General features: G+C 28.6%; 1 protein-coding gene across 3 annotated transcripts in view; it reads right to left on the bottom strand.

The window, feature by feature from the left end:
* Positions 1-5415: 5415 nt before the first annotated feature.
* The window catches only part of LOC119611269 (sex-determining region Y protein-like), a 46874-nt gene continuing 29447 nt past the window's right edge, over positions 5416-22842 (bottom strand). For 2 of the 3 annotated variants that reach the window (XM_037966795.1, XM_037966796.1), the window contains exons 3-4: positions 7188-7641; positions 5416-5765 (exon numbers count right to left, since the gene is read on the bottom strand). In XM_037966795.1, the coding sequence (XP_037822723.1) occupies positions 5521-5765; positions 7188-7488 (546 nt within the window). In that variant the 5' untranslated portion in view covers positions 7489-7641 and the 3' untranslated portion in view covers positions 5416-5520. The remainder of the gene's footprint in view (positions 5766-7187; positions 7642-22842) is intronic. The other variant, XM_037966797.1, reaches the window with a different exon arrangement.

Genomic DNA, 22842 nt, shown 5'->3' on the forward strand with positions numbered 1-22842 from the left:
GATCAATTTTCTCTTTAGGAATTTTTGCGGTCTTAGATAGATAAAATTTTCTCTTCAGGAAATTTTTCGACCTTAGATCGATACAATTTTCGATGTAGGAAATTTTTCGATCTTTGATCGTTTTAAATTTTCTCTTTAGGAAATTTGTCTTTCTAAGATCGTTTCTCTTTATGAAATTTTTCGTTCTCAGATCTATCAAATCTTCTCTTTAGGACATTTTTCGTTTTTGGAGCGATCAAATTTTATCTTCAGGAAATTTTTCGATCTCAGATCGATCAAATTTTCTCTTTAGGAAATTAGTTGATCTCGTTTAAATTTTCTCTTTAAGAAATTTGTCTATCTTAGATCGTTTAAATTTTTTCTTTAGGACATGTTTCGTTCTTAGAGCGATCAAATTTTGTCTTCAGGAAATTTGTGGATTTTAGATCGATCAAATTTTTTCTTTAGGAAATTTTTGGATCTCAGATCGATCAAATTGTCTCTTTAGGAAATTTTTTGCTATTTTGTTTTTGTTTGTTATTTTTTCACATTTTTCTTACCCACTGTTTGGTGCTTCTGCATGCTTTTATAAAGTAGCTAACTGCAACCATTCTTAAATGTTTATAATGTTTTTTTTTTTCTATCGATACTTTTTTTTTAAATATTCGACAAAAAATTGTGTCACTTATAAACAGTCTACTCGTATTGCGACAATTACGTTTAACCTAAAGTTTTCCAGGCATTCACACACAAAAGCAATCGTATTGTATCTTGTTGTTAATGTTAAGTATGGACACTGTATCTATGATGTGTTGTTAGCTGATGTATGTGTGTATCTATATTATGTGTTCATTTGAATGTTTGAACCACAGTTTGATACATAATTTCAGTATTGTGTGAACAATGATAAATGCAAATTCATTTTTAGTTTTTTTCCTATTCTATTTGCTATTTGCACGACGTTGACTATAAGCATCTTTGTTGTTGTTATTATTGTTGTTGATAACACAAACAATATGTTTGTTGGAAGAAAAAAAAAGAGGAATGCATAAATATTCACATGTTCCTGCTGCCTGTCCGGCCACAGCCTCAAAAACTATTCACACATGTATATTTTTATTTATGCATAGGTAAACCCAGCAAACATTTTATATTTAAGTTGTAGAATTGAAAAAAAAAACAGATAATTTAGATAAATATAATGGTTTACATTATTTGGGAAAGTTTTTTTATTTTAGTGCCAAAAGTTTGCTGGGTTTCATGCATGCTTCCTTGTTTGTGATCCTGTTCTGTATATTTAATAATGTGTGGGCATTGCAGCACGTACAAAAACATTTTGTACGACCAGAAGTTTAATGGTCGTTTAAAAAATTTGTTTCAAATTCCAAAATTTTAATACTCTCAGGTGAATGTTTCATAGCAAATGTACAGCAACACAATATGATTATGCAGTTAAAATTGGAAAATAAAAATGCCATGAAAATTAACAAATATTTTAAAAAAGAAAATGTTAATATTTGCCACAAATAACAATTTTAGTAATTAATATGCAAATACATCTATACATAGAGGAAAATGTTTATTTTATTATGAAAACATTTTTATAGTCACCCTCGCATATGTATAGAACTTTATTAAAGTCAAACTTTTAAAGAAATTAAAAACTTTCATTTAACTCTTTTTGCTCTTTAAAAACTTTAGTGAATATTTGGCATTTCAATATATATTACATTTAGCCATAGCTATTTCACAATATTTGTTTGGCAAAGAAAATTCGTTAAAATATTTAAAAGTTTTTGCATTGTTGTTTTACAATATTCGTACATGAATGAATGAATGACTAAATGAATAAATAAAATTGTTTTGTTTAGGAAAAGCCCTTTGTATTGTGTTTTTAGTTTATGTTAATTTTATTGTGTGTTAAAACTTTTAACACAAATTCAATTTCATACACACACACACATACACTCACAAACAATTCAACAATAACGCCTCAACAAATAAACACGCAAAATAGAAAAACTATTTTTCCGTAATGTTTAACAGTTAACCGGAAACAGTGCGTAGTTTAGTTTTGTAATTTATAAACATTTACTAACATTTAGTTAGTTAGTTAGTTAGTTAGTTAGTTAGTTAGTTAGTTAGTTAGTTAGTTAGTTAGTAGTTAGTTAGTAGTTAGTTAGTTAGTTAGTAGTTAGTTAGTTAGTTAGTTAGTAGTTAGTTAGTTAGTAGTTAGTTAGTTAGTTAGTTAGTTAGTTAGTTAGTTAGTTAGTTAGTTAGTTAGTTAGTTAGTTAGTTAGTTAGTTAGTAGTTAGTTAGTTAGTAGTTAGTTAGTTAGTTAGTTAGTTAGTTAGTAGTTAGTTAGTTAGTTAGTTAGTAGTTAGTTAGTTAGTTAGTTAGTTAGTTAGTTAGTTAGTTAGTTAGTAGTTAGTTAGTTAGTTAGTTAGTTAGTTAGTTAGTTAGTTAGTTAGTTAGTTAGTTAGTTAGTTAGTTAGTTAGTTAGTTAGTTAGTTAGTTAGTTAGTTAGTTAGTTAGTTAGTTAGTTAGTTAGTTAGTTAGTTAGTTAGTTAGTTAGTTAGTTAGTAGTTAGTTAGTTAGTTAGTAGTTAGTTAGTTAGTTAGTTAGTTAGTTAGTTAGTTAGTTAGTTAGTTAGTTAGTTAGTAGTTAGTTAGTTAGTTAGTTAGTTAGTTAGTTAGTTAGTTAGTTAGTTAGTTAGTTAGTTAGTTAGTTAGTTAGTTAGTTAGTTAGTTAGTTAGTTAGTTAGTTAGTAGTTAGTTAGTTAGTTAGTAGTTAGTTAGTTAGTTAGTAGTTAGTTAGTTAGTTAGTTAGTTAGTTAGTTAGTTAGTTAGTTAGTTAGTTAGTTAGTTAGTTAGTTAGTTAGTTAGTTAGTTAGTTAGTTAGTTAGTTAGTAGTTAGTTAGTTAGTTAGTTAGTTAGTTAGTTAGTTAGTTAGTTAGTAGTTAGTTAGTTAGTTAGTTAGTTAGTTAGTTAGTTAGTTAGTTAGTTAGTTAGTTAGTTAGTTAGTTAGTTAGTTAGTTAGTTAGTTAGTTATTAGTTAGTTAGTTAGTTAGTTAGTTAGTGTTAGTTAGTTAGTTAGTTAGTAGTTAGTTAGTAGTTAGTAGTTAGTTAGTTAGTTAGTTAGTTAGTTAGTTAGTTAGTTAGTTAGTTAGTTAGTTAGTTAGTTAGTTAGTTAGTAGTAGTTAGTAGTTGTTAGTTAGTTAGTTAGTTAGTTAGTTAGTTAGTTAGTTAGTTAGTTAGTAGTTAGTTAGTTAGTTAGTTAGTTAGTTAGTTAGTTAGTTAGTAGTTAGTAGTTAGTTAGTTAGTTAGTTAGTTAGTAGTTATTTAGTTAGTAGTTAGTTAGTTAGTTAGTAGTTAGTAGTTAGTTAGTTAGTAGTTAGTTAGTTAGTTAGTTAGTTAGTTAGTAGTTAGTTAGTTAGTTAGTTAGTAGTTAGTTAGTTAGTTAGTTAGTTAGTTAGTTAGTTAGTTAGTTAGTTAGTTAGTTAGTTAGTTAGTTAGTTAGTTAGTTAGTTAGTTAGTTATGTTAGTTAGTTAGTTAGTTAGTTAGTTAGTTAGTCATTTGGAAAAAGATTTTCATAAAATGTCTGATCACATTAATTGCATGTTCTCTTTTGATCAATAATTGCTCAAGTTTTGAAAAATCTGTTGAACCTGAACTCGAGTTGCAACTGTTAGTTCTTTCTCGAACTGCCGGGTGATAATAGTTTTGAGTTTACTCACACATTTACACTCAATTTGCTCATGCATTCACATGTTTATTTAAATTTCCTAAAATACGTTTATTGCATTAACACTTCCGTGTTATTGTTGTTCAATATTGTTGCCGCATGATGCGGTATCATTTCGCTAATATTTTCCAAAATATTTTAGAATTCAAATTTTTAAGAAGTTTTTGTTACTTTCTAATTTACATATTTGGTTCAATTTATTTCATAATTTTTTCTTATTTACTTTCAGGTGAGTTTGCCGAGAGATGTTATTTACTTAATTTGCTGAAATAGTTGTAAGTAATATTCCATAAGTTTTATAGTAACTTTTGTTATGTGCACTGGTTAAGGAGTGCACAACAGGCCCGATAGAAGCCTAGATGTATTTCTTCGGACATCCTCCTTTCAAACTAACTACATAACTAACTAACTTGGACAACTTTGCGAAATTCAGCCTTTATATTTCCATTAATTAATTGTGATCAGTTTTTATCGTTGTCTTTGGTAAAAATTACGATCAATGATTGTACATTTGTTGATCACTTATCGGACCAGTCAACTAAAAATTTCGATTCTCTTTCGGAATAATTTGGTCATTTATTGATCCAGTGTCACATAATTGACCGAATAACTTTATCTTTTGAGAAATTTACGATATGTGATCAACAACATTTTTCTTTAGGAAAATTTTCGATTGCTGATGGGAAATTTTCTCTTTATCAAAGTTTTCCTTAAATTTTCTTAGATTAATTTTTTCAAATCAAAATGGTTTAAAGGATTCATTACGCTTCACATAATTTAAATCACATCCTTTCTCCACGTATGTATGTATATTGCCATAAATTTTTAACTTTTATTCTCTGCTTAAAATTTATGACGAATATTTTAATGACATTTAATTAATAGGTAATAATTTAATTAAAAAACACAAAATAAAAAATGAAAATAAAAACATTTCATACACATATTATGTTGTATTTTGTATTTAAAGTGGATAAAGTTGGAGCAAAAAATTAAATATACATAAAATACAAAACCAATAAATTTTGCATTAAAGTAAAAAGTTTTTTCCTTTCGTTTTTTTTTGTTCGTTTGAATTAAATTGCAAATTAAATGAGTTTAAAATCAACAAAATAAAAATCAGCATGTTAATGCATGTTTCCGAGTGTGGTATGTGCATTAAAGAATCATGAATATGAAAAACTGAATAAATAATAAAATATTAAAAATCAATAATAAAAATGTTTATGACCGTAATTTATTGGTCACAAACACATATACACACATAATGTTGCACAATAACAAATCATTGCAATTAAATTGAAAGCTGTTTAAAAAAAATATATTTTCATAAATAAAATTAAATAAAAAAAAATGAAATTATTAACAAGTTCAACATCTGTTTCTCTTTGAGCTGTAGAAAAGCAAAGTTGGGGAAACCTTGAAAGAGAAACAAATGTTATGGCAAGCTTTGGTTTCTTTCCTTTTCCAATTGACAGGTTCAATAAACCAAAAATAAGTGCAAAGTTGTGTTGGAGTAGTAGATGGTGCAGTTGGTGCAAAAAGTGCAGTAGTGCTTTTTAAATTATTAATTTTTTTTACTTGATTTGTGATAGAAGTTGGCTACTTTGTTTTCTTAAACAACAAAAAAGTATAAATTAAATAAATATTATTTATTTTTCTTAAATTCTCTCTTTCAATTTGGTGCAGGTGCTTTAGTGAATATAAAAAAATTTTACTTTCTTTTAAAGTTTAAAATAAAATTTGAAAATAAATTTTAAAGAAAAAGTAGAAATTTTATTTTATTTTTACGCCTTTTAAAACCGATTACATACCTTGGCTGGTGTTCCAGAATCTCCACTCACCCTATGACCACCCAAATTATTGACCACGCACGTAAATGTGGCATCACGTCCTTGCGCCACCGTAACATTTTCCAATGGTATTACAAAGTCTGGCTCGAATGCACTCACTGATGATGATGATGATGACGACGATGATGATCCCGTGTTTAGAGTTGAATATGATGTGTGAGAGGAAATTTTGTTGGAAATGCAAAAATCTTTGATTTCATACATTTTGATTTTGGTAATTTTTTTTCGTAATGAATATAACAAAAAGTGAACAACAAGAACGAAAGTTTTTAGTTTTATAATTGAAGCAGATTTGTTTTTTTAAAAATTGAAATAATAATTATTTATTTAAAAAGTAGGGAAATGTGAAAAAGGAAAAATTTGACAGATCGACCAAAGTCAACTATCTCTTTAGGAAATTTTTCGATGTCAGATCGATAAATTTTCTCTTTAGGAAATGTTTTGATTTCAGATCGATTAATTTTCCCTTTAGGAATTTTTAAATCTTAGATCGATCAATATCCTGTTCAGGAAATTTTTCGATCTCAGATCGATCAATTTTCTCTTTAGGAAATTTTTCGATCTCAGATCGATCAATTTTCTCTTTAAGAAATTTTTCGATCTCAGATCGATCAATTTTCTCTTTTGGAAATTTTTCGATCTCAGATCGATCAATTTTCTCTTTAAGAAATTTTTCGATCTCAGATCGATCAATTTTCTCTTTAGGAAATTTTTCGATCTCAGATCGATCAATTTTCTCTTTAGGAAATTTTTCAATCTCAGATCGATCAATTTTCTCTTTAGGAAATTTTTCGATCTCAGATCGATCAATGTTCTCTTTAGGAAATTTTTCGATCTCAGATCGATCAATGTTCTCTTTAGGAAATTTTTCGATCTCAGATCGATCAAATTTTTTTTTTAGGAAATTTTTCGATTTCAGATCAATCAATTTTTTCTTTGGGAAATTTTTCGATCTCAGATCAATCAATTTTCTCTTTGGGAAATTTTTCGATCTCAGATCGATCAACTTTCTCTTAAATAAAATTTTCGATCTCAGATCGATCAATTTTCTCTTTAAGAAAATTTTCGATCTCAGATCGATTAATTTTCTTCTTAGAACATTTTTCGATCTCAGATCAATCAATTTTCTCTGGAGAAAATTTTTAGTTCTCAGATCGATCAAATTTTCTCTTTAGGGAATTTTTCAATCTCAAATCGATCAATTTTCTCTTTAGAAAATTTTTCAATCTCAAATCGATCAAATTGCTTTTTAGAACATTTTTCGATCTCAGATCGATCAAATTCTCTTTAGGAAATTTTTCGATATCAGATCGATCAAATTTTCTTTTTAGAAACCTGTTCGGTCGATTCATATCGATCAAATTTTCTCTTTAGAAAATTATTCGATCGATCTGAAATTGCTCCTTTTATTCCAATAACAAATCCCCAAACAAAGTAAAAAACAAATTAAAAAGTTGCAAAATTATATGTTAAATAAAAAAACATAAATTTAGCAACAAAATATAATTTGAAATTAAAACGAAAAAGTACAATTTAAAACAACACACATCTATATATAGAGTAATAAATAAAACACACACACTTAGACGAAATAGACAGGAAACACTCACCTATACAGTTGCATAATAAAAATATCGTCAATAAATTCCATCTCAGAATGTTTGTGTGTGAATGTAAAATTTGTTTAAAAATTAATACAATTTCTTTGCTGCTAAAATGATAAAATTGCTCCTGATGATGTGGATGATGATAGTGGTAATGGTGGGAATATTTTTGAGGATGCTGATGATGGGAAAGATGTCGCTGCTTTTGCTGCTGGTGTTGTTGAGGATGTGGATGTTGAAAATGTTGCTGATACTTTTGTTTCTGTTGCTGTTTGCTAATAGGTTTTTGTTGTTGTATATTTATCATCTTGTTGTTGTTGTTGCTGCTGTTAAATTTAAGAGCATGTCTTGTTATTGTAGCAATTATTATTGTTGTTGTTGCAATAGTTTTGCTGCCTTTTAAGCTGCTGTAGCAGTAGTTTTTGTAGTTTAATTTAACTTTTTGGTTGGCAAATTATTGCTGTAATGCAAAGATAAAAAGGAAACAATATTTAGTTAAACTTAATTGTTGTTAAATTAAATGCTGCTTTAATTTGTTGTTATTTTCATTCTCATTATTTTTTGTGGCACTCAATTTTCATCGTTTTCATTCCACTTAATTAATGTATGACATTTAAAAAGTTTTTTTTTTTTTTTTAGAATACAGAGCAGATTGCTCTTTTTTGTTTGTTTCATTTTGTAGTTGTTTAATAATTGCATTTATTTGTTACCACAAAATGTTGTTAAAATAATAAATTTTATTTCTATTGTTGTCCTTTTTTTTACAAAACCTTTTGTTAAAAGACAAAGTTTTGTTTACGTATACAAACATATTTATTCATTGTGTGTGTGTTTTCATGTCAAATGTGTTAGTATGTAAAAAAAACATATATAGTTGTCGGAAAAAAAATTAAAAATGTTTGCATAAAAACATTATTGTTAAAACTGTACTTGCGGTTGAATGAGTCTTTTCATAACCACACATACATATGTACATTTTTAAATAGAAATATGTACATGTGTATGCGGTATTGCGATTAGCTCTATACACATGTAAAAACTATTAAGGTGACCAACCTACAGCTAGTCAGTAGCTTAGTCTATAGTCTAGTCTATAGTCTAGTCTATAGTCTAGTCTATAGTCTAGTCTATAGTCTAGTCTATAGTCTAGTCTATAGTCTAGTCTATAGTCTAGTCTATAGTCTAGTCTATAGTCTAGTCTATAGTCTAGTCTATAGTCTAGTCTATAGTCTAGTCTATAGTCTAGTCAGTAGCTTAGTCTATAGTCTAGTCTATAGTCTAGTCTATAGTCTAGTCTATAGTCTAGTCTATAGTCTAGTCTATAGTCTAGTCTATAGTTAGTCTATAGTCTAGTCTATAGTCTAGTCTATAGTCTAGTCTATAGTCTAGTCTAGTCTAGTCTATAGTCTAGTCTATAGTCTAGTCTATAGTCTAGTCTATAGTCTAGTCTATAGTCTAGTCTATAGTCTAGTCTATAGTCTAGTCTATAGTCTAGTCTATAGTCTAGTCTATAGTCTAGTCTATAGTCTAGTCTATAGTCTAGTCTATAGTCTAGTCTATAGTCTAGTCTATAGTCTAGTCTATAGTCTAGTCTATAGTCTAGTCTATAGTCTAGTCTATAGTCTAGTCTATAGTCTAGTCTATAGTCTAGTCTATAGTCTAGTCTATAGTCTAGTCTATAGTCTAGTCTATAGTCTAGTCTATAGTCTAGTCTATAGTCTAGTCTATAGTCTAGTCTATAGTCTAGTCTATAGTCTAGTCTATAGTCTAGTCTATAGTCTAGTCTATAGTCTAGTCTAGTCTAGTCTATAGTCTAGTCTATAGTCTAGTCTATAGTCTAGTCTATAGTCTAGTCTATAGTCTAGTCTATAGTCTAGTCTATAGTCTAGTCTATAGTCTAGTCTATAGTCTAGTCTATAGTCTAGTCTATAGTCTAGTCTATAGTCTAGTCTATAGTCTAGTCTATAGTCTAGTCTATAGTCTAGTCTATAGTCTAGTCTATAGTCTAGTCTATAGTCTAGTCTATATTCTAGTCTATAGTCTAGTCTATAGTCTAGTCTATAGTCTAGTCTATAGTCTAGTCTATAGTCTAGTCTATAGTCTAGTCTATAGTCTAGTCTATAGTCTAGTCTATAGTCTAGTCTATAGTCTAGTCTATAGTCTAGTCTATAGTCTAGTCTATAGTCTAGTCTATAGTCTAGTCTATAGTCTAGTCTATAGTCTAGTCTATAGTCTAGTCTATAGTCTAGTCTATAGTCTAGTCTATAGTCTAGTCTATAGTCTAGTCTATAGTCTAGTCTATAGTCTAGTCTATAGTCTAGTATAGTCTAGTCTATAGTCTAGTCTATAGTCTAGTCTATAGTCTAGTCTATAGTCTAGTCTATAGTCTAGTCTATAGTCTAGTCTATAGTCTAGTCTATAGTCTAGTCTACAGTCTAGTATATAGTCTAGTCTATAGTCTAGTCTATAGTCTAGTCTATAGTCTAGTCTATAGTCTAGTCTATAGTCTAGTCTATAGTCTAGTCTATAGTCTAGTCTATAGTCTAGTCTATAGTCTAGTCTATAGTCTAGTCTATAGTCTAGTCTATAGTCTAGTCTGTAGTCTATAGTCTAGTCTATAGTCTAGTCTATAGTCTAGTCTATAGTCTAGTCTATAGTCTAGTCTATAGTCTAGTCTATAGTCTAGTCTATAGTCTAGTCTATAGTCTAGTCTGTAGTCTATAGTCTAGTCTATAGTCTAGTCTATAGTCTAGTCTATAGTCTAGTCTATAGTCTAGTCTATAGTCTAGTCTAGTCTAGTCTATAGTCTAGTCTATAGTCTAGTCTATAGTCTAGTCTATAGTCTAGTCTATAGTCTAGTCTATAGTCTAGTCTATAGTCTAGTCTATAGTCTAGTCTATAGTCTAGTCTATAGTCTAGTCTATAGTCTAGTCTATAGTCTAGTCTATAGTCTAGTCTATAGTCTAGTCTATAGTCTAGTCTATAGTCTAGTCTATAGTCTAGTCTATAGTCTAGTCTATAGTCTAGTCTATAGTCTAGTCTATAGTCTAGTCTATAGTCTAGTCTATAGTCTAGTCTATAGTCTAGTCTATAGTCTAGTCTATAGTCTAGTCTATAGTCTAGTCTATAGTCTAGTCTATAGTCTAGTCTATAGTCTAGTCTATAGTCTAGTCTATAGTCTAGTCTATAGTCTAGTCTATAGTCTAGTCTATAGTCTAGTCTATAGTCTAGTCTATAGTCTAGTCTATAGTCTAGTCTATAGTCTAGTCTATAGTCTAGTCTATAGTCTAGTCTATAGTCTAGTCTATAGTCTAGTCTATAGTCTATAGTCTAGTCTATAGTCTAGTCTATAGTCTAGTCTATAGTCTAGTCTATAGTCTAGTCTATAGTCTAGTCTATAGTCTAGTCTATAGTCTAGTCTATAGTCTAGTCTATAGTCTAGTCTATAGTCTAGTCTATAGTCTAGTCTATAGTCTAGTCTATAGTCTAGTCTATAGTCTAGTCTATAGTCTAGTCTATAGTCTAGTCTATAGTCTAGTCTATAGTCTAGTCTATAGTCTAGTCTATAGTCTAGTCTATAGTCTAGTCTATAGTCTAGTCTATAGTCTAGTCTATAGTCTAGTCTATAGTCTAGTCTATAGTCTAGTCTATAGTCTAGTCTATAGTCTAGTCTATAGTCTAGTCTATAGTCTAGTCTATAGTCTAGTCTATAGTCTAGTCTATAGTCTAGTCTATAGTCTAGTCTATAGTCTAGTCTATAGTCTAGTCTATAGTCTAGTCTATAGTCTAGTCTATAGTCTAGTCTATAGTCTAGTCTATAGTCTAGTCTATAGTCTAGTCTATAGTCTAGTCTATAGTCTAGTCTATAGTCTAGTCTATAGTCTAGTCTATAGTCTAGTCTATAGTCTAGTCTATAGTCTAGTCTATAGTCTAGTCTATAGTCTAGTCTATAGTCTAGTCTATAGTCTAGTCTATAGTCTAGTCTATAGTCTAGTCTATAGTCTAGTCTATAGTCTAGTCTATAGTCTAGTCTATAGTCTAGTCTATAGTCTAGTCTATAGTCTAGTCTATAGTCTAGTCTATAGTCTAGTCTATAGTCTAGTCTATAGTCTAGTCTATAGTCTAGTCTATAGTCTAGTCTATAGTCTAGTCTATAGTCTAGTCTATAGTCTAGTCTATAGTCTAGTCTATAGTCTAGTCTATAGTCTAGTCTATAGTCTAGTCTATAGTCTATAGTCTAGTCTATAGTCTAGTCTATAGTCTAGTCTATAGTCTAGTCTATAGTCTGGTCTATACTCTAGTCTATAGTCTGGTCTACGATTTGGTCCATAATCTATAGTTTTTTCTGCAGTCGAGTCCACAATACGGGCAAATACTTAGTTTTTGGTGAATTTTTATTAATACAACCTCCTTAAAAACATGCAAAAACAATACATATATCAACATTTATAGTTCTTGGTCACATAACAGTCCAAACAACTAGTTACTACAGCTACTATTTCCACTGCTCTTAACTGACCTTTTACAATATTAAGCTGGCTCTTAGCAAATACAAAATACCATTCCTTTACTTAAATGTAAGCAGAAAAACTTACTTGCAACATACATATACACATATAAATACATGCATATACAATTTACTTAAACAAAACACACATACGGACACATCTAACGTAATGTAGATGGTAAAATACCAGAAGGAAACACGGAAACAAAAACATGCAACATTCAATATACGTGTAAGTAAAACACATGGATATATGCAGAGTAACTAATGTTTGTAGCAGAGTAAAGCTAAAGGGAATATGTAGGGATAGAAAGATGCATGTCACACACAACCGTACGCTTATGTGTAAAGGAACAAACAAACGTTTGCAAAACATTAACATGACCCTAAATGTCATGGTTATGTTTTAAAATGTGGTCAAATTAAGCTTATACTGTATATGTGTATGTAAATATATGTGTGTGTATGAGTTTATGTGAGTATGCGTTTTGATGTTAGAATGTATTTTGAGTTGAGGAAAAATTTACTTGCAACAACCTCGCCAAACAAGATTTAACAATGCATTGAAATGTTTTTGTTTATGCTTGCAGTTAGTTGTTAAAATTGTGGCCGGACTAGTAATGAGAAAGCTATAGATTGTAGCAATTAAATTTGAATATTTTTACTTTGATTTAGTTGCGAACATTTTTGATAAACCAAAGACCATTTTTTATAAATTGTGAATTTTTTTTATTTATGAAAAATTTTCTATTGAAAGGAAAATTTATAGAAAAGTTTGTATAACAAGGCAATCTAAACTTATCGAAAATTATCTATAAAAAGGACATTTTCTATAAAAACAAAATGTTTCGAAAATTTTCTATAAAAACTTTTTTCTATAAAAACTTGTCTATAAAACGAATTTTTTGTAAAAAGTTAATTTCTGTGCTACCTATCCTTTCTGTAGCTTTTTGCAGTACGCAGAATTTTGATGATGTCAAAAGTTAACTTTAGAATATTATAGTTGCAAACAAGTAAAAAGAGAAAACATACATTTAATTTCTTTAATGAATGAATAAATGAAATGCAAAGGAATCCAAGTATTATCCTGATATAATTTTTGTTGTATAGTTTAGTTACATTAATGTTAATTTTAAATATAAAAGCTAAAGCTTTTCGTATGCAAAAATAACATTGCACAAAGGTAGTTTACAGTGAAATCTCTTAATGGCGGAAATATTGTTTATAAAAAAAAACTGAGAATTTTTTCTTAGCATCTCGAAAGACTTTACTTTTTCTAATGCTCAAAGAATTTTACAAATATTTAGTTTGCATTTTACTTAGTTCTATTAAACTTTAACCAGTTTTCATATACTAGTGCATATTTATACTATAAGGTTGATGCGAATCTGTATTAAAGCATGTTTGTACCTGTACATACATGTATTTATTTTTCTTTTTTTTTGCAATTTTAATTTCAGTGTGAAACTCAAAAGCAACATTCACTTGCCATATTTGCAAAAACACATTCACTTTATAGTAAAATATTTACCTTTATTTTTTGTGTAGTATTTTTTAAACGAGTAAATGAGTTTGTGAATGTGTAGACTACTTAAAAACATATTAAAGTTAATTAAACTAAAATAAGCTTAAACTGTTAAATTTAAACAAATAGTTACATATCATCCCACATACTACTTTCATCTCTATGAGGAATATTTAAATAACAATTTAAAGGGAAAAACTAAAACAATATCATGTACATACATATGTACTTTTGTATGTAGCATATAGCTGTAATTTCATTAATGTTTCTTTTCTGAATTAAATGGTATGCTTATTGCATATTCGACTACACAGTGTGCAACAATATTACGATTGCTATTAAACATATAATTATAATCAGATAACATTTTGCATGAAAAATATTATTAACTAAATATAGAGAATTTTCTAAGAAAAGATAAATTTTCAAACATTTTTTGTGAAAAGAAAGAGAATTAAAAATTTTTTTTTTTTTTTTTTTTTTGTGAAAAAGATAAGTTTTCAAAAATTTAATGTGAAAACGAGAATTTTTGAAAAATTTTTTGTGAAAAAAGAGAATTTTTTAAAAATTTTCTATGAAGAAGAGATTTTTTCAAAAATGTTCTATGAAAAAGAGTATTTTAACAAATTTTCCATGAAACAGAGAATTTTTCGAAAATTTTCTATGAAAAAGAGAATTTTTCGAATATGGAATTTTTTTAATTTTCAAAAATTTTCTATAAAAAAAAGAATTTTTCGAAAATTTTCTGCTAAAAAAAGAATTTTTCGAAAATTTTCTGCTAAAAAAATAATTTTTCGAAAATTTTCTACTAAAAAAATAATTTTTCGAAAATTTTTTGCTAAAATATAATTTTTCGAAAATTTTCTATGAAAAATATAATTTTTCGAAATTTTTCTATTAAAAAGAAAATTTTCTATGAAAAATGGAAATTTTTATGAAAAAAATAAATTTTCTAAAATTCTGTGCAAAACTGAATTATTCCATATTTTTCTCTGAAAAAAAGAACTTATTGAAAAATTTCTATGAACAAGTGAATTTTTCGAAAAATTTTTATGAGAAAGGGAAAAAGGGAATTTTTCTAAAAATATTAGAGAATTTTTCTCAAATTTGGATTAAAAATTAGAATTTTTCTAAAGTTTTCTATGAAAAATAGAATTTTTCGAAAACTGTCTATTATGAAAAAGAAAATTTTTTGAAATTTTTCTATGAAAAACAGAATTTTTCGAAAATTTTCTATAAATAAGATTAAAGAACAAAAAAGTACTAAACAACCTCTTTTATAGGGGATTTACAAGCTTATTTTATGTTTCTAGGTTTAATATTATAGAAAATTCAAAAAGTTCCTTTGGATAACGAAAAAGTACCAAAAGTCTCCTTTTATAAATTCTCATTTACTCCAAGCTCTACATAATGAATGTCATGGTTCTAGTTTCGATATTATAAAAAATTCAATAAATACCTTTTGAAGGATGGAAAAGTACCAAAAAGTCCCCTTTTATATGTTCCCTCTTACTCCAGGCCCTACATGCTTAATTTAATGTTTTTAGGTTCAATATTATAGAAATTTCAAAAAGTACTTTTTGAAGAACGAAAAAGTACCAAAACATATTATAGAAAATTCAAAAAGTATCTTTCGAATAACGAAAAAGTACCAAAACATCCCCTTTCATATTTTATCACTTACTCCGGGCCCTACATGCTTAATTTCATGCTTCTAGGTTCAATATTATAGAAAATTTAAAAAGTACATTTTTAAGAAGGAAAAAGTACCAAAACATCCCCTTTTATATTTTAGCATTTACATGCTTATTTTCTTGCTTCTAGGTTCAATATTATAAGAAAATTCAAAAAACACCTTTTAAAGAACGAAAAAGTGCCAAAAAGTCCCCTTTTATATGTTCTCACTTACTCCGTGCCCTACATGCTGCAATTATTTAGTCTATAGGTTAAATATTATAGAAAATTCAAAAAGTACATTTTGAAAATTCAAAAAGTACATACTTAATTTCATGATTCTAGGTTCAATATTATTGAAAAAGTACCTTTTGTACAACGAAAAAGTACCAAAAAGTTCCCCTTTATGTGTTCTCACTTACATACTTTACATACTTAATTTCATGTTTCCAATCAATAACAACATACTGCTTCATTCGTAATTGTTGTTCTTTCTTTGCATTGTTTTTGTAAACAAGTAATTCCAATAACAAAATTTACCGTATGATTACGTGTTTTGTTGTTGTTTGTTTATAATCTCTGCCGCAGCATGCATGAAAATTCTAAATTTTTTATGAAATTTTTGGAGGTTGTCTCGGATTTTTGCTCATATCGCCGATTTTGCTGATTTTAAATAGCAAACTTCTCGAAAGCATGTCTGACAGAATTTTTGAAGATTGGGATCCCGAAGATATCTGGGGTTTTCAGAAAATTGATTTCAACAAACATACAGACGGACAGACAGACAGAGAAACAGACAGACGGACATCGCTAAACCGACTTCTATACCTATACGGAGTTACAAATTGTATTTGTTCCTTATTAGGTCACAAAATTAATATTTTTAAATTATGAACTGAAAAACAAACTTATATATACCCTTCTAAACACATACCAAAAAAAATGAAACAGTAGTTTCCATCTTACTTTGTTATTGTTTTATACTCATCGTGTAAACTTGCATATTTCTTTTTCATTAGAAAAAGTGTGATCGTGTAAAGGCCCCTTAAACAAAAAAGTACAAAAACAAATTTTTTCGTATTACGCTGTGTGTTGTTGTTGTTAATTAAATATGTTTGTCTAAGCATGCACCAATTTTTGATGAAATTTTCAGAGGTTTTATTAAAACAAGTGCTTGCAGAGTGATATCACTGCTTAATTCCTACTCTCCTTTTATTTCTATTGCTTACACTCTTAACATTTAATTCTCAGCGACCAATGCTTTTTTCCTTTTTTAACTCCACTCATTGCTGATCAATATGTGACGTCATAATATTTACATGCGTCTGCAAGTACGTATCAATCATTGTTCAATGTGTTGTTATTGTTCCTTTCGTCTCTCTTTTACATTACAAAACAAAAGAAATAAATAATTTTTTACCGTTTTAATTTTATTACTTCTTTTCATTCAATCAGTAAGAATTAAACATCGGTATGTAAAAGACGTTTTTAAGTGAATTGAAAAAAGTTTTGAATATAATATTTAAATTATTTAATTGTGTTTTAATAAAAATGTACTAAATAATTAATATGTATATTTTCAAAAAACAAAGGTCAACATTAAATTATGTGTTAAAGTAAATAAATAAGTGTTTGTGTGTTTTAAAATATATATATATTAGGTCACAAAATTAATATTTTTAAATTATGAACTGAAAAACAAACTTATATATACCCTTCTAAAAAAACAAACTTATGATACTACATAACTAACATATTTTATTGGTATATGATATGATAATGCCATTTTTTCTTATATTATAATGAGATCGATTGGCATCTTCATCTCATTAGATAAAATCCTGTTAGTTATAAAGTTTCAACATTTCATTACCCATATTTTTTTGGTGTTTTAATAAATATTGTAAGTGTTAGTGTAAATAATATGCAAAAAGTGTTGATCAAATTGAAGAGCATGTCATGACATGATTTACTGCTGAGAGAAAGGTGAGTTTATATTTGAAATTTAATTACACTCTAATTAAACTAGTGAGAGTTTACACTAATAAAAAATAAATTCAATCATTGACTAATTTGTATGTTCAAATTTAAGTAATTATAATGTGATATCAGTAAAAAGTTTAAATTAACAACTAAAAAATTACTCAATATAATTTTAATTGCCTCTCAGCTAAATTTAGTTGAGAGAATTTTTTGAACAGTTTGTTGCAATTTTTGGGAAGTATTTGAAAAAAAAAATTGTAGATCTTGCACATGCTTGTTTGTTTATTGATTTGTCTATATGATTTCTGTACAATAGGGTGTTCCTTGAAATAAATTATTTTTGAATATGCTGTAGTAATCCTATTAGATTTCATCTCAATGAAAATAAAGTGTTTGAATAAAAAGATTAAAAGTTAAAATCCTATTCTCTGTTGGTTTTCGTTACCTATGTGAATAAGCAAAAATATCATTATCACTAATATAAGGTAGATGAAGTAATCATCAGTACAGTTATCGCTAGAATAAATACATAAATATTGCAGATGGTATTAAGCTGTTCTTTAAATGTAAGGAGTTCAGTAAGTACACTAGTCACTACGGAGTTTTTGCTGGGTTATTAGTGTTATTAATGAAATTGTATACATATGTAGCGCCAGTAGATCCTTAAAGTTTCTAATCGGCTCAGAATCACTTTCTGAGTCTATTTATCTATGACCGTCTGTCTGTCCATCCGTCGGTCTGTCCATCGGTCTGTCCTTCTGTGTGTCCATGTAAACCTTGTGCCCACCCCAAAGGTCGTAGTTTTCATGGGACATGCTCTTCCTTTGTCCCAAGGATGAAGTTTAAGGAAAATGGTTAAAATTGGTACATTATTTTGACTAGTCTCCACACAGCCTTCCTCCGATTACGGCTTTTGAGCTTATAATGGACAAAGCTTAGTTTTATTAAGACTGAATGATTCTTTTTATTTTCGTAATGAACGGGTTTCATTTCACTTTAGCCCCCTTAAAACGTCCCCTTCCGAAAACCATTAGATGGTCAAAATTCACTTATAAATACTAATATCACTATGAAATTCTTCATTAATAAATTTAATGTAGAAGTAAATCCCTCTGCCAAAATTTAAAATCCCTCTTAGAAAATCACTTTTTAAACCTTTTACCTTCGTGAGAAGGGTATATATAAGTTTGTCATTCCGTTTGAAATTTCTATAATATATGTAATTTTATGTCCCTATAAAGTACATATATATATTCTGGATCCTTATAGATAGCGTAGTCGATTTAGCCATGTCCGTCTGTCCCTCTGTCCGTCTGTCTGTGTGTATGTTGAAATCAGTTTTCAGAAGACCCCAGATATCTGCGAGATCAGAATTTTCAGCTCAATCGGCCCATAAATAAGGAAGATATGAGTAAAAATCCACCTCTGAAAATTTCATCAAAAATTTACATTTTTCGTGCATGCTTATACAGAAACAATAAACAAACAAAACACAGTATCAAACGGTACATTTTTTTGTTATTGTAATTTCTTGTTTATAAACACAAAGCAAACGTTACGTTACGTTGTTATTGGCTAGAAACATGAAATTAAGTATGTAGAGCCTGGATTAGAAGAGAATAGATTAAAGGGAACTTTTTGGTACTCGTTCTACAAAAGGTACTTTTTGAATTTTCTATAATATTGAACCTAGAAACATGAAATTAAATATATAGAGCCTGGATTAGGCGAGAATACATTAAAGGGGACTTTTTTATACCTTTTCGTTCTACAAAAGGTACTTTTTTAATTCTCTATAATATTGAACCTAGAAACATGAAATTTAGCATGTAGGGCCTTGATTAGGTAAGAACCTATAAAAGGGGACTTTTTGGTTCTTTTTCGTTCTACAAAAGGTACTTTTTGATTTTTCTATAATATTGAACCTAGAAACATGAAATTAAGTATGTAGATCGCGGATTAGGCGAGAACACATAAAAGGGAACTTTTTGGTACTTTTTCGTTCTACAAAAGGTACTTTTTGAATTTTCCTTAAAATTAGACATTGAAACATGAAATTTTGCATGTAGGGCCTTGATTAGGTAAGAACATATAAAAGGGGACTTTTTGGTAGTTTTTCGTTCTACAAATTTTCTATAATATTGAACCTAGAAACGTGAAATTAAATACATAGAGCCCGGATTAGGCGAGAAGAGAACCTATAAAAGGGGAATTTTTCGTTCTACAAAAGGTACTTTTTGAATTTTCTATAATATTGGACCTAGAAACATGAAATTAAGTATGTAGAGCCCGGATTAGGTCAGAACACATAAAAAGGGTCTTTTTGGTACTTTTTCGTTCTACAAAAGGTACTTTTTGAATTTTCTATAATATTGAACCTAGAAACATGAAATTTAGCATGTAGGGCCTTGATTAGGTAAGAACCTATAAAAGGGTACTTGTTGGTACTTTTTCGTTCTTCAAAAGGTACTTATTGAAATTTCTATAAAATTTAACCTAGAAACATATGTAAAATAAAGCATGTAGAGTCCGTGCAATCTATGGTACTTTTTGGTTTTTCTGCACACAAGCAACACCCTGATTGAATAAAAATCTATAAAAGAGGACTTTCAGTACTTTTTTGTTTTACAACTGGTATTTTTTACGTTTTTGTAATAAAATTCTTACCGGTCGCCACAGCCAAATATAGAACTCTTACTTGCTATTTTGTGTAAATTTATTACATCATTTGAAACATTTGTTGCATATTGCCGACATGTCTAAAAGAATCGGTTGCCATTTCCAACTATTTAATCAAACATTCGAATGCTTTCAATGTTTTATGTACAGTTAAGTACATAAGTATGAAAACGTGTTTAATAGTTTGGCTCTACTTACTAAAAGAAACATTTTTAATTTGACATTATTATCAAAAAGCTCCTAAATATTTCTATATGTTTTTCTTTTTATTTGAAGTGAAAAAGGTAATCATATAAACCGGAAAACTGATTATATGAGCCAAACTGGCTAGTGTAATTACTAGCGAAAAGTGGTTAATTAGAAAATTGTGTTATAAGCATAATTAGAAAAACTCAGAAATATGACTGATATTTTCAGAACCATCCTTATCTAGATACTTTTCTATATGTATGTTAAATATTATTTTGTTTTGTATACATAAAAACGAAAAATGTTTCCCTCTCTTTAAATTTCTCATACAAACAAACATTCATTTGTTTGTTTGGGTTTTAATAAAAGCCTTATAGAGCTTTTCATTAAAAATATATGTTTCTATATGGGATATGAATAGATGTTGCACAAATGTACAACGCTATGGAGTAGTTGGAAAAAAAGCAATTTTTAGTATTGATGGCAGTAGTATCGTTTCATTTATAGTAGATATGGCACACGATGTGGAATCAACAATTCTACTTCGTTTTTTTTTTGTCTGCAGGCATATTAGCAAATTGAATTTATTTTTGTCTGCTGCAGAGGAATTTTATGTTTGTCGGAATTTCCGTTTTAACTAAATATTTCAGCTTAATTTATTTATTTGAAAAAAAGAGAGAAAACTTTTTTTCCCGGTTATTGTGCTGATTGAAACTAATGAAAATGAAATGTTTTTAAATAACTTGAACAAAAAATGCAGGAGGGGTAAAATTTTATAATTATTTTTAATGATTACTTTGAACTACAACTATATCACTACTCTACTACTGTGTAAAATAGTAGTGTTTGTAGATAAATATCAATATATACATACATATATTTAAATGGGGAATTATTGAATTTTTTTTGTAATTAAATGTTTAATTTTACTGGCATTTTGTTATTAATTGTTTTTTGTTAGTCAATGGGATAAATATTTATTATTTCAGAAAGGTTTTTTATTTTTGAATAATGTTGAAATTATATATATTTTATAGTTTTTGCTTTAAACATAGCCCCAAGTAACCTTTAAAAATTTCCTAAACAAAATTATTTATTAATGTTTAAACCTATACCTCTATATATAAATCTACTTCCAACAGCTAACTTTGAATTTAATTTGTGTGTAAGCAACAAAAAACTTCAACAGACAACTAGACTTTGGTACTTCTTCTACGACATTTGCAATATCAGTTAACACGTACTTATGTATCTTTAACCCCTACAAAAATACAAATATCTTAACTGAATTCAATAAGTAACATTTTCAAGTTCACTTTGGCAAATAACAAATATACTCTGTAAAAAAAATAAATATATAGTTATATGTAAAATGTATAAAAAAAACTAAATTATATCAATCTTAATAAAACGTGCTTTGGCACTGTATGACCCCTAGAAGTTACACAAACGCAGCGGAAATAAACTTAAAGGGATCTAGCAAATAAGCAGACGATTGGCTTAAGAAAAGTAAATACAAGAAAATAACTTGACAAATCTGTTTATTTATATTCTAACAATTCGAAATTCGAAATTGTAACAGAAAAGTGACACAAAAAAAAAAAAAAAAAAAAAAAAAAAATGTGATATCTACTGAAATACAACCAATACAAACTTTAGAAAATGTTGTGAAAAAGGACACGTACTATTTTGAGTCACAAACATAAATACCTTGACATTTTACGAGCTCACGCATTTCCAAGTCTCGTTTTGTAAACGAAAAATTTGTTTAAAAAAGTGAAATGTAGAATGTAATAGAAAGTGTAAATATTAGAAGACTAGAACTGAACTAGAACTGAATAATTAACTAGAACTGAACTAGAACTGAACTAGAACCTGAACTAGAACTGAACTAGAACTGAACTAGAACTGAACTAGAACTGAACTAGAACTGAACTAGAACTGAACTAGAACTGAACTAGAACTGAACTAGAACTGAACTAGAACTGAACTAGAACTGAACTAGAACTGAACTAGAACTGAACTAGAACTGAACTAGAACTGAACTAGAACTGAACTAGAACTGAACTAGAACTGAACTAGAACTGAACTAGAACTGAACTAGAACTGAACTAGAACTGAACTAGAACTGAACTAGAACTGAACTAGAACTGAACTAGAACTGAACTAGAACTGAACTAGAACTGAACTAGAACTGAACTAGAACTGAACTAGAACTGAACTAGAACTGAACTAGAACTGAACTAGAACTGAACTAGAACTGAACTAGAACTGAACTAGAACTGAACTAGAACTGAACTAGAACTGAACTAGAACTGAACTAGAACTGAACTAGAACTGAACTAGAACTGAACTAGAACTGAACTAGAACTGAACTAGAACTGAACTAGAACTGAACTAGAACTGAACTAGAACTGAACTAGAACTGAACTAGAACTGAACTAGAACTGAACTAGAACTGAACTAGAACTGAACTAGAACTGAACTGAACTAGAACTGAACTAGAACTGAACTAGAACTGAACTAGAACTGAACTAGAACTGAACTAGAACTGAACTAGAACTGAACTAGAACTGAACTAGAACTGAACTAGAACTGAACTAGAACTGAACTAGAACTGAACTAGAACTGAACTAGAACTAACTAGAACTGAACTAGAACTGAACTAGAACTGAACTAGAACTGAACTAGAACTGAACTAGAACTGAACTAGAACTGAACTAGAACTGAACTAGAACTGAACTAGAACTGATCTAGAACTGAACTAGCACTGAACTAGCACTGAACTAGAACTGAACTAGAACCGAACTAGCACTGAACTAGAACTGAACTTAATTTTAAATACTTTTTACTTTTAAAAATAAATACTGCTCATATTTGAAAAATGTATGTTCTATTTCCATGACATGCAAATTCCCTATTTGCTAAAGTATTTGTTTACATCATTTTATCCCTTTTTTCACAACTACGGAGAGAGAGTACATTTACTAGACATTTACAACATGTTGCATTTATTAAGTTCACTACTTTATTGCCACGCATTTATAGTGTTTAAACTTTTTTTAAAAAACAGTTTTTCCATTCTATTTTTTTTTTCACTACAC

This window comes from Lucilia sericata, unplaced genomic scaffold, assembly GCF_015586225.1.
Source record: "Lucilia sericata isolate MDLA Ls3-8-SP2 unplaced genomic scaffold, ASM1558622v1 Contig001403F_arrow, whole genome shotgun sequence".
In the NCBI taxonomy this organism is placed as follows: Eukaryota; Metazoa; Arthropoda; class Insecta; order Diptera; family Calliphoridae; genus Lucilia; species Lucilia sericata.